Raw genomic sequence first — 13,315 nt, forward strand, 5'->3', positions numbered from 1 at the left:
TCATCGCCGCGGGAGGAGGAAATCCTTGATCCATACCGCAGGATCTGTAGTGTCGTCGTATGATTCAATATTTACAGGTTTGAAACCTTCTGGGATTTGATGATCCACTACTTCGTCTGTGAAGCATAGAGGGTGTGCGGCGCCTCTGTATTGGGCTATACCGCGACGCAGCTCGAATGGGTCTGCCCACTGTGTTCGGCCCGGCCGGATTTATTTTTACTGTATCCGGCATGGCGTTTATCGTCTCGCATAGTGGCGTGCCCTCGTGATCCGTAGATCGATCTTGCATGCTTTGCTTTGTCCTCCAATACGTCTCGCAGGTCTGGCGTGTTTCCCCATGCTTTTTTATTTGAATGGCATCGGGGTGCGGGCTGAGCTTTTGGCTGGAATGCCTCTCTATCACGGCCACGAGGTGGCCGATCAGCCGCATCATACGCTTCTTCCTCCAACCGGGGTAGCAACCTGCACTTTGGGTAACTCTTGGAGGGGCGCTCGAGTTTATATTCCTCGACAGCGAGGACTTCAGTCCATCTGTCAGCTAGCAGATCTTGATCAGCTTGAAGCTGCTACTGCTTTTTCTTCAGGCTATTTGCCGTGGCCATAAGCCGGCGCTTGAAGCGCTCTTGTTCTACGGGATCCTCTGGCACAGCGAATTCGTCGTCGCCGAGGCTTGCCTCATCTTCGGAGGGGAGCATGTAATTATCATCCTCCTCCTCTCCGTCTGTCACTCTCTCAGGAGGGCTGACTCCTCCATCCTCTTGCTCTAAATCTTGCTGGAGGGGATTATTGTTGTCTTCGGCACTATCCGGAGTGTTATTATCTCCTGTGCTGGTATCACCACTTTTGCTTTGGCGGGACTTAGAGCGGCGCCGCTGACGTCAGCGCTTGGGTTGCTTCTTGGAGGGGTCATCCTCCGTTATCTCGTCGCCATTGCCTTCTTTGGGTGTATCCACCATGTATATATCGTATGATGAGGTGGCTTTCCAGTGCCCTATAGGCGCTGGTTCATGTTCGTCTCCTACATTGTCGTCCATACCGTCGATGTCTTCAGAGTCGAAGTCGAGCATGTCGGTTAAATCATCGACAGTGGCTACGAAGTGGGTGGTGGGTGGGCGTCGAATTTCTTTGTCGTCCGCATCCCAATCCTGTTGGCCATAGTCCAGCCAGGGCTCTCCTGACAAAGAGAGAGACCTTAGTGAATTCAGAATGTCGCCGAAGGGCGAGTGCTGAAAGATATCTGTGGCGGTGAATTCCATGATCGGCGCCCAATCAGATTTGATTGACAGGGGCGTGGAAGGTTCGAAGTCCGGAAAAGAGTCCGGCACCTTGGAGTCACAGGCTTCGCAGAGGATGAGGCTGGTGTTCGGCTCGATCGCCGTTGAGACCGCAGCCCCCGAGGCAATGTCTAGCCACCCGTCCTCGATCGGCGCAGTTGGCTTTGAGCTAAGGGTCGGAGGTGATGCGGGCGCGGCCTCCAGGGCACTGTTTGGTGGCAGAGCTAGGTCATACCCATCGTGACAGTGTGGCGTGCTCGGCTGTGGCTCGAATCCGTCGAAGATCAAGTCTCCGCGGATGTCAGCCATGTAGTTCAAACTTCCAAATCTGACCTGATGGCCAGGGCGTAGCTTTCAATCTGCTCCAGATGGCCAAGCGAATTGGCCCGCAGTGCAAAGCCGCCGAACACGAAGATCTGTCCGGGGAGAAAGGTCTCACCCTGGACCGCGTTGTTGTTGATGATCAGAGGAGCCATCGGGCCTAAAAGTGACGACACAGAGGAACTCTCTATGAAAGCACCAATGTCGGTGTCAAAACCGGCGGATCTCAGGTAGGGGGTCCCGAACTGTGCGTCTAGGCCGGATGGTAACAGGAGGCAGGGAACACGATGTTTTACCCAGGTTCGGGCCCTCTTCATGGAGGTAAAACCCTACGTCCTGCTTGATTAATATTGATGATATGGGTAGTACAAGAGTAGATCTACCACGAGATCAGAGAGGCTAAACCCTAGAAGCTAGCCTATGGTTTGATTGTATGTTGTAGTTGTTGTCCTGCGGACTAAAACCCTCCGGTTTATATAGACACCGGAGAGGGCAAGGGTTACACAAGGTCGGTAACAAATGAGGAGATATCCATATCCGTATTGCCTAGCTTGCCTTCCACGCCAAGTAGAGTCCCATCTGGACATGGGACGAAGTCTTCAATCTTGTATCTTCATAGTCCAACAGCCCGGCCAAAGGTTATAGTCCGGCTATCTGGACACCCCCTAATCCAGGACTCCCTCAGATGTGGTGGGTGATATGGAGAAGAAACTAAAGGAGGCCAAGTGTGAGTTGGAGAATTGTAGAAAGCAAGCTATCACACCGGAGAAGCTTGCTGAGGAGGTGAGATTACGGTGTTTGGTTGATCATTTGGAGGAAGTCATTGATATAAAGTGGAGGCAACGAGCTCACGTTTGGGGGCTAAAGGAGGGGGATAGGAACACAAAGTTTTTCTTTAGATATGCCTCGGCGAGAAGGAAGGCCAATAGAATCCGAAGGCTTAGGAGGGAGGATGGAGTGGTGGTGGAGGAACGAAGGGATCTCACTAACTATGTCATATCTTATTTTCAGGACCTGTTCACCTCGAATGGTAATGGCCAATATGATGAGCTTCTCCGGGCTGTTCCGGTGAAGGTAACGAGTGCTATGAATGAGAGCCTCACAGCTGCATTCTCTGATATGGAAATCAAAGCTGCCCTTGATCAGATAGGGGACCTAAAAGCATCAGGGCCAGATGGTATGCCCGCGGTAGTCTTATAGAAATAATGCCATTTGATGGGCAGGAACATCATTGAGGAGGTGAGACATGTCCTCGAGGGGGGTGAGATGTCGGCTGGATGGAATGATACCCATGTTGTGCTAATACCCAAGGTCAAAAAACCCTAAAGGATAAAGGACCTCCGACCCATCAGTTTGTGTAGTGTTCTGTATAAGATCATCTCTAAGGTAATGGCGAATCGACTCAAGCTCATACTGTCGCAGATCATCTGTGACAATCAGAGTGCGTTTGTACCTGGACGACTGATAACTGACAATATCCTCATGGCCTATGAGATCTCACATTTCTTGATGAACAAACAAACTGCTAAGGAAGAGTTTGCGGCGGTCAAGGTGGACATGAGCAAAGCCTATGACCGGGTCGAGTGGGCCTTCCTGGAAGCAATGATGTATAAACTTGGGTTCGCGAGCAGCTTGCTGAAGCTTGTAATGAAGTGTGTAACCTCGGTGAGGTACAGCATCAAAGTTAATGGCGAGCTATCCCAACAATTTGCGCCTTCAGGAGGGCTCCGGCAGGGCGATCCGAGCTCTCCCTATCTCTTTGCAATTTGTGTAGAGGGTTTTGTCGGCTTTGCTGAATGAGGCCCAGCAGTGAGGTAGATTTGGAGGTATACAGATTTGTCCGGGAGCTCCGTCTATCTCACACCTGTTTTTTGCTGATGACTAAGTGCTTCTCATGAGAGCACGAATGGAGGAAGCCTTGGAACTTCAACGCACCCTACAGGTCAATGAGAGATGTTCGGGACATTGTGTAAATCATGAGAAATCTACGGTGATGTTTAGTAAAAACTGCTCCGAACAGACCAAAGGAAATGTGAAGGGGGCCTTGGGCATTGATAGTGATGCGTACAATGATAAATATTTGGGACTCCCAATGTACATTGGGCATTCCAAGTGCAAGGCTTTTGCTTACCTAAAGGACCGGATTTGGAACTACATGCAGGGCTGGAATGAGAGGAAACTATCTAGGCAAGGCAAGGAAATTCTTGTTAAGGTTGTTGCACAGGCGGTTCCAACATTTGCAATGTAAGTGTTCTACCTCACCAAAACCTTCTGCGAAGAGCTTAGTGCTATGATTGCTAGGTACTGGTGGAGCCAGCAGGACAAGGATAACAAGATTCATTGGGTTGGCTGGCCAAAGCTAACAAGGTCAAAGGGAAGGGGGGACTTGGTTTCAGAGACATCCATGACTTTAACATTGCTATGTTGGCCCGGCAAGTGTGGCTTCTGATAGAGTAGCCAGACAGTTTGTATGTGTAGCTCGTGAAGGCCAAGTACTACCCGGATTGCTCCATTCTGGATGCGGGGCAGAGTTCAAACATGTCCTATGCATGGCGCAGCATCACATACGGCACTAACCTAGTTAAACAAGGTATGATTGATACGTCTCCAATGTATCTATAATTTTTTATTGTTTCATGCTATTATATTATCTGTTTTGGATGTTAATGGGCTTATTTATACACTTTTATATTATTTTTGGGACTAACCTACTAGCCCAAGGCCCAGTGCAAATTGCTGTTTTTTGCCTATTTCAATGTTTCGCAGAAAAGGAATATCAAACTGAATCCAAACGGAATAAAACCTTTGGGAGAGTTATTTTGGAACGAACGTGATCCAGGGGACTTGAAGTGGACGTCAAGAAACCAACAAGGAGGCCACGAGGCAGGGGCGCTCCTACCCCCCCCCCCCCTGGGCGCGCCCTACACCCTTGTGAGCCCCTCGTGGCTCCACTGACCTACTTCTTCCTCCTATATATATCCATATACCCCGAAAACATCCAGGAGCACCACGAAACCCTATTTCCACCGCCGCAACCATTTGTACCCAAGAGATCCCATCTTGGGGCATTTTCCGGAGCTCCGCAGGAGGGGGGAATCGATCATGGAGGGCTTGTACATCAACACCATAGCCTCTCTGATGATGTGTGAGTAGTTTACCTCAGACCTTCGGGTCCATAGTTATTAGCTAGATGGCTTCTTCTCTCTCTTTGGATCTCAATACAATGTTCTCCTTGATCTTCTTGGAAATCTATTTGATGTAACTCTTTTTGCGGTGTGTTTGTCGAGATCCGATGAATTGTGTGTTTATGATCAAGTTTATCTATGAAAATATTTGATTCTTCTCTGAAATTTTTTTATGTATGATTGGTTATCTTTGCAAGTCTCTTCGAATTATCAGTTTGGTTTGGCCTACTAGATTGATATTTCTTGCAATGGGAGAAGTGCTTAGCTTTGGGTTCAATCTTGCGGTGTCCTTTCCCAGTGAAAGCAGGGGCAGCAAGGCACGTATTGTATTATTGCCATCGAGGATAAAAAGATGGGGTTTATATCAAATTGCTTGAGTTTATCCCTCTACATCATGTCATCTTGCCTAATGTGTTACTCTGTTCTTATGAACTTAATACTCTAGATGCATGCTGGATAGCGGTCGATGTGTGGAGTAATAGTAGTATATGCAGAATCGTTTCGGTCTACTTGTCGCGGACGTGATGCCTATATACATGATCATGCCTAGATATTCTCATAATTATGCACTTTTCTATCAATTGCTCGACAGTAATTTGTTCACCCACTGTAATACTTATGCTATCTTGAGAGGAGACACTAGTGAAACCTATGGCCCCTGGGTCTATCTTTTATCATATAACTTTCCAATCTATTTTATTTTGCAATCTTTGTTTTCCTATCTATATCATAAAAATACCAAAAATATTTATCTTATTATTATTATCTCTATCAGATCTCAGTCTCGTAAGTGACCGTGAAGGGATTGACAACCCCTTTATCGCGTTGGTTGCGAAGTTCTTATTTGTTAGTGTAGGTACGAGGGACTTGCGTGTAGTCTCCTACTGGATTGATACATTGGTTCTCAAAATCTGAGGGAAATACTTACGCTACTTTGCTGCATCACCCTTTCCTCTTCAAGGGAAAACCAACGCAGTGCTCAAGAGGTAACAATGATCTGGCGTGTGGGGGGTGGGCATAACATTCACATTCGGGATGACCCATGGATACCCAGAGCTTGGTCTAGGCGAGTCATCACTCCTCATGGGGGTAATCTTTTGACCAAAGTTTCTGAGCTTATCGACCCAACTACTGGCAAGTGGGATATGGAATTGGTCAATGATATGTTCTGGGATGAGGATGCCAAGTTGATTCTTCAGGTGCCATTAAGGGACGGGGCAGTAGATTTCTTGGCATGGCACTTTGACCCAAAAGGTGTGTTCTCGATTAAGCAGGTGTATAAATTGAAACGGGCACTATCCGAGACCAGGGGTTCACAGGCGAATGGTATATCCCATGATGCGGGGAATTTAGATGGAGGTGGGGAGGTGAGATGGAAGAGACTATGGAAAATGCCATGTCCTGGGAAGGTTCAGCATTTCATGTGGCGGCTTGCGCACAACACACTGGCCACTATGGATATCCTATGTCGAAGGGGAATGGTTATTGAGGATCATAAGTGCTTCTTGTGCAATGCGAGGAACGAGTCGGCCAAACACCTGTTTGTTGAGTGCCATGAGGTAAAGCATTTATGGCGGGGTCTCAATCTTGAGTATGTCAGGCAGCAGCTTGCGGAATGTGATTGTGTTGACACCACCCTGGACTGTTTGTGGCAGCTACCTGAGAAAGACCGGATGGTTATCATCGTCATGTGGTGGCAGTGGTGGGCTCAACGGAATAAGGTCCGGGAGGGAGACAAGCCGATAGAGCACGTGTAGTTTGCCGTTAGGGCTGCATGTACTGCCAGCGAGTACCAGGGTGTAACGCCCCAGATATACTTTCCATATTTGTATCCAACTCTTGCCGTTTCCGGCATTAAGTTATATTTATTTCTCGGGTTCGGGTCTTTGTCTCCGTGTGTTGTTTTTCTTTTTCGTGCATCTCTTATCATGTCATCACGTGCATTGCATTTGCATACATGTTCATCTCATGCATTCGAGCATTTTCCCCGTTGTCCGTTTTGCATTCCGGCGCTTCGTTCTCCTCCGGTGGCCTTTTCTAGCGTTCTTTCGTGTGTGGGGATTAAACATTTCTGGACTGGACCGAGACTTGCCATGCAGCCTTGGTTTACTACCGGTAGACCGCCTGTCAAGTTTCGTATCATTTGGACTTCGTTTGATACTCCAACTGTTAACCGAGGGACCGAAAAGGCCTCGTGTGTGTTGCAGCCCAACACCCCCCAAATTTGTCCCAAAACCCACCAAACTCTGCTCCATGTCCTAGAGCGTTCGATCACGATCACGTGGGCGAAAACCGCACCTCATTTGGACTCTCCTAGCTCCACTTATGCCTATATATACACCCCCCATTCCTAATCTCAGATTCCTCCCCGTCCTCCTCGAAAAAAAAAACAGATCAACCCCCCCCACCGACGGACGTGTCCGGATCCGACCGGACAACGTCCGCCCGCCGCCGCCAGCCACCCAGCGCCCGCCACCTGTCCCCAGGGCGGGACCGCATCGCCGCCGGCCCGCTTGGCCCGCGCCCGGCCCCCGCGCGCCGCCTCCCGGGCCTAGGCGCCCCGCGCCTCCCCGCCTCCAGCGCCGCCGCCCCTTCCGACTCCGGCGGCCGGAGCAGCCGCTGCCGCCGCGCCGCAACTCCGCCGCCGGCGCACGCCTCCCCGTCCGAGCCGGCCGCCGCCGCCTCGCCGTCCCCGGCGCCGCGCCGCGCCGCCCGCCTCCACGCCGGCGCCGCCCCCGGCAACCTCCTCCCCGACCGGCGGCCCGCGTCTCCGGCGAGCTCCGACTCGGGCAAGCTACAATACCCCGGCCGCCTCGGTTCCCGTGCCTCGATCTGGATCTCAGATCTGGAATTTTGAAACCCTAGGGGTTGACTTTCCCCTCCCCCGTCTAATTATTTTATGCAACTTTGACTGCTTATATCTCCGCAACCGTAGCTCCGTTTTGGGCGTATGATATATCAAAATCTTCGTCTCGACATGTACATCATTTCATTACATTGCATCATTTGCATTTGAGGTCATCTTGTTGCCCAAAATGCTGTTAGAAGGAGGCTTCGTGAGTAAAATTGCTGATCCGTTAGTTCATCATGCACTTTTGTCATTTTTGCCATGTTTAATTCGTGCATGATATGCCTGTGCCCCTTTGGGATGAATTGTTAAGCATTTTGTCTTCTTTCCAGAGGTGCCACCCATGCATTTTTAGGATGTGTGTGTTTTCTTGTGCAAGCTTGCGAAGGGAGGTACCTGAGATTGCTGATTCCAGGGACTTAGTGATTTTCACTAAGTCTGGGATATTTTAGTTCATGATGCTATATGTCCAGCTTGTTTCCTAGTGATCCATGCCTCTTTTGAGGAAGATCAGTAAGGGAGTTTTGATATTTATGTTATGCTCTATCCATCCATGTCTTTGTTTGCATATATGGAGTGCTCTAGGTTGACTCAATCGAGCTCAACTTTTGCTTCGTTGTTAACCTGGGCAGATCGTCAACTTGTTTGCGATTTTGCCGATGCTACCGTTAGTGATCCATGCATGCTATGCCTTTGTTCTTGCCATGTGTAGCTAGCATATTGTGCCTTCTTGCTGGTTATATGCTTTCCTTGCCATGACTTGCACCGTAGTGAGTGCATCGAGCTCGTTTACATGCCTTCGTGGGTTATATTTCAGCATGTCTCAGTTTTCACTAAGTCTGAAAACTGATTGTGTTCGAGCTATGTTCGTGAGCTCGGTAGAGTATTTTGTGAACCCTTTTGGCCCCAGGTCACTTTGGGTGTTTTGTTAAGCTTGTTGAGTAGCTCCATGCCATGTTCTTACTTGTCATGTTCAGGTCATCTATCATGTTGTTTTGCTGCTCCGAAGAGGGCTTCGTGATCTGAAATTTCAGGCTAGTGTTAATTTCACTAAGTCTGGAATCTGTTTTGCATATTCATTTTTTCCATGCTTGTTTGAACCTCTTAATGGATGAATTTGCCTATGGCTCAGTGCTAGTGTTTTGTTAACCATATTGTGTACATCACTGCCATGTATTTTGTTTTCATTTTTGGTGGCTGTAGCATGTTCATTTCGTTGCATTTAGGAGCCTACTTGCTGTATATCGCAGATCGGTTCGTTTCGTAAAACGCTCGCCATTTCCAAACCGTAACTCCGATTCCAATGATCTTTATATCGTTTTCAAGCGATTTCAGCCCCTCTATCCAGTGGCACCCTTGGAATTCCAAGTTGAGGCCAGGTTCATGCATTTCCTGTCATATCTTGCATTTTGCATCCCGCATCGCATCCCGCATAGCATATCATCATTTCATCATATTGCTTAGTCTTGCACGTGGTTGATTGTATCCTTGTTTCTTGCTTGTCTTGTTGGGTAGATCCGGGAGACGAGTTTGCTACCGAGGAGCCCGTTGAGTTTGCTTGTGAGGATCCAGTCAACTCTGACGACTGTGCAGGCAAGATGATCATACCCTCGAAATCACTACTATCTTTGCTATGCTAGTTTGCTCGCTCTTTTGCTTTGCCACTGCTACGATGCCTACCACTTGCTTGTCAGCCTCCCAATTGCATGATTGAACCTCTAACCTACCATTGTCCTAGCAAACCGTTGATTGGCTATGTTACCGCTTTGCTCAGCCCTTCTTATAGCGTTGTTAGTTGCAGGTGAAGATTGGAGCCGTTCCTTGTTGGAACATTTATTTACTTGTTGGGATATCACTATATTACTATGTTATCTTAATGCATCTATATACTTGGTAAAGGGTGGAAGGCTCGGCCTCTCGCCTAGTGTTTTGTTCCACTCTTGCCGCCCTAGTTTCCGTCATATCGGTGTTATGTTCCCGGATGTTGCGTTCCTTACGCGGTTGGGTTATAATGGGAACCCCTTGATATTTCGCCTCGATTAAAGCTTTTCCAGCAATGCCCAACCTTGGTTTTACCATTTGCCACCTACCCTTTTCTTTCCTTTGGGTTCTGCAGACCCAAGGGTCATCTTATTTTTAGCCCCCCCACGGGCCAGTGCTCCCTCTGAGTGTTGGTCCGACCGAGTAGACTGCGGGGCCACCTCGGGGCAACTTGAGGGTTGGTTTTACTCGTAGGATGTCTCATCTGAGTGTGCCCTGAGAAAGAGATATGTGCAGCTCCTATCGGGATTTGTCGGCACATTCGGGCGGTGTTGCTGGTCTTGTTTTAACCTGTCGAATTGTCTTGTTGTACCGGGTTACCGAGTCTGATCGGTGTGACTCGGGTGGAGGTCTATTCCTTCGTTGACCGTGAGAGCTTGTCATGGGCTAAGTTGGGACCCCCTGCAGGGATTGAACTTTCGAAAGCCGTGCCCGCAGTTATGGGCAGATGGGAATTTGTTAATGTCCGATTGTAGATAACTGAACCTTAATTAATTTAAAATGAACCAACTATGTGTGTTACCGTGATGGCCTCTTCTCGGCGGAGTCCGGGAAGTGGACACGGAGTTGGAGTTATGCTTGCGCGGGTTGTTCCTCTAGTTTCATGCTCGCGCCTTGCCTCCTCTTCTCGCTCTCTTTTGCGGATAAGTTAGCCACCACATATGCTAGTCGCTTGCAATAGTTTTGACCGCGAGGGTGCGAGATTGCTGAGTCCCTGTGGCTCACAGATACTATAATTCCAGATGCAGGTCCAGGTGATTCCGCTCCAGGTGACGAGTACGAGCTCAAGTGGGAGTTCGACGAGGACTCTCAGCGTTATTATGTTTCCTTTCCCGATGATCAGTAGTGGTGCCTAGTTGGGTTTCGATTCAGGGCCTTGTCGCATGTTGGGTTCTTTTCCATTTTGGCGCCGTAGTCGGGCCATGAGTGTTTGTTTGATGGATGTTATTTATGTACTCTGATGTGACGTGGCGAGTGTAAGCCAACTATGTTATCTCCCCCTTTTATTATGTATTACATGGGATGTTGTAATGATTGCCTGACTTGCGACATTGCTTTCAATGCGGTTATGTCTCTAAGTCGTGCCTCGACACGTGGGAGCTATAGCCGCATCGAGGGCGTTACAAGTTGGTAATCAGAGCCTTCCCCGACCTTAGGAGCCCCCATTGCTTGATCGTTTTTAGAAGCCGAGTTGTGTCTAGAAAAATGTTTTGAGTCCTTAGGAATTATATATAGGAGAGCTTAGGAATTCTTTTTACTTCCCAGCCTCCTCATCGCTCTGGTAAGGCATCCTGACGTAGAGTTTTAACTCTTCTCTTCTCAAATTTCACTAAAAAAAATTTTAGGATCACGCGAGTATCTTGGTTTTGTTCCGATGGTTTTGTGATGAGAACATTGTTCTTGGTGCCTCCTGTCTTTAGGGGTTGTGGCAGTGTCCCGGGGAGTTGAGCTCCGAGGTGTTGTCGTCACAATTTTATCGTTGCAATTCTGGTATACTTGAGATTTGTGTGCGACATCAAAAATCTCCTTTATGCAGTTCGTTGGTGAGATAACCTCGACGCCACCCAGTACTGGGGCGGGAGTTCGGGAGTATCGCCATAACTTGTATAACGGATGCTTTTCGAAGGTTGAGATAGATGGGTTTCCGAAGGTTTCTTGGTTATGTGTTGAAGGATGGATACAGCTGGATGTAGGATTGCTAGCTTGAGTGAGATATTATGCTCCCCTGTATCCCCAACACCTGATTGCATAACCGGGAAAATTTCGGGAATTTCATAGGTGGGAATTCAAGTAGCCTTAGGATATCTTTCCGACAGATGTATGATATGAAATTGGGGTTCGACGTCTAGTGGATCGCCTATTCACGGTCGGTTTTACAGTGGTCTCGTTGTGTCTTAAAGAGTCCTTGGCTATGCTGACTCGGGGACGCTTCGTATGTCATGTGCACTGCCTTGTACATGATGGTGCTGTACGATCGAGCCCGTGTAGGTCCCACCACGAAAACTTCGGACGAAATTTCTATCATGTATTTGTTCCAGCTTATTCCGCAAGCCAACCCTTGGTTTTATTTCGAGTTGTGGCATTCGTTTTGCTTCGACGTCATATGTTGATTCCATCCCTCGTTGTTGTACTCCTTCTACCTGATTCTTCATGGATTCGCAATTTAGGAATATGTGACCACTTCAAGAGAAATGCATTCGTTCATTTTGTTCGGATGTGAAGACTGTATGTTGCAATTTTCATTCCGTTGGATTCAGCTTCAATATTTATCTGTCTATGTGCTAAACGGTGGTCAACCTCTTCAGGATGGCTCCCGCTAAGAGCACCAGTCAGAACCAGAATCAAGATCCGCCACCGCCTCCACCTCCTCCAGAGGCATGGCAAGCTGTGATGGCCGCAACCAATGCAAATACTCAGCTGATCATGCAAATTATCCAAGAGCGCAATCAAGGCAGTCAAGGGAATCAAGGCAGCAATCAGAGTCACTTTGCTACACTCAACCAGTTCCTTGCTAATGGGCCAAAGACTTTCAGCAATTGTGTTGAGGCAACCGATGCTGACGATTGGCTTGTGGATCTGTGTAAGCATTTCAAGTGCAGTAACATCAGGCCTGAGGACTTTGTCAAGTTCGCTTCCTTCCAACTCAAAGATCAGGCTGAAGAGTGGTTCCAGCAGTACAAGGATTCCAGAGGTGGACGTGTTATCACTTGGGATGATTTCCGTCAAGATTTCCGCGCTCATCACATTCCTCAAAGTGTGGTTGAAAGTAAGCATCAGGAATTCCGCAATCTGAAGCAAGGCTCTTTGTCTGTCTATGACTACAACAAGTTGTTCCAGAAGCTCGCCCGTTTTGCCAAGCAGGATGTTCCTGATGAGAAGAGCATGATCTATCAGTTCAGGGGTGGTCTTCGTGAAGAAATTCAGCTCGCTCTTGTTCTCTTTGAGCCTTTGAGATACGATGAGTTCTACAACATGGCACTGAAGCAAGAGGCTGCTCAGTTGAGGTGTGATGCTTCCAGGAAGCGCGTCAGAGATGTTACTCCTTCTTCCTCTACTCAAGTGGCCAAGCAGCAGAAGTTTTGGCTTCCTCCTCCGTTCCGTCAGCCGTATCAGCAGAAGAGCAAAGGTGGTAGTGGTTCTTCCCACCCACCCAACCCAGGCTTTCAGAACAAGACTTCGTCTCAAGCTCCAAGATCGAGTACTCCGTATCACCGTCCGCTTTCAGAGGTCACGTGCAACAAGTGCCAACAGAAGGGTCACTATGCCAACAAGTGTTTCAACCAGAGGCGTCTTCCTCCTCCTCCTCCTGTGAGATCGGCAAGTACAGCTGTGGTCAAGCATAACCCCAAGCATGCCAAGGTCAATTTGATGAATGCAGCTCAGGTAGAGGACTCGTCAGATGTGATCATGGGTAACCTTCCTGTTAATGATATTCCTGCAAAAGTTCTATTTGACACTGGTGCATCGCATTCCTTTTTGGCATGTCCTTTTGCATCGAAGCACAATGTTGATACCGAGATTATGCCCAAAGTCATGCAAGTTGTTTCTCCCGGCAAGCTTTTGACTTCTAGTTTGGTTGCTCCCGATGTCTCTATCACGTTGGGCGATTACAAGTTTCTCTCTTCTCCGGTGGTTCTTGGTAACTC

General features: G+C 48.3%; 1 protein-coding gene across 1 annotated transcript; it reads left to right on the forward strand.

Moving 5' to 3' along the window:
- The first annotated feature begins 2,984 nt into the window (after window positions 1–2,984).
- On the forward strand, window positions 2,985–3,395 carry LOC147962440 (secreted RxLR effector protein 78-like). The gene has a single exon (XM_087534196.1). The coding sequence runs from the start codon at window positions 2,985–2,987 to the stop codon at window positions 3,393–3,395; it is 411 nt and encodes a 136-aa protein (XP_087390322.1).
- The last annotated feature ends 9,920 nt before the right edge of the window (window positions 3,396–13,315 follow it).

The sequence above is a fragment of the Triticum urartu genome, chromosome 7A, assembly GCF_056163025.1.
Source record: "Triticum urartu cultivar PI428250 chromosome 7A, HENAU_Tu73, whole genome shotgun sequence".
NCBI lineage: Eukaryota > Viridiplantae > Streptophyta > Magnoliopsida > Poales > Poaceae > Triticum > Triticum urartu.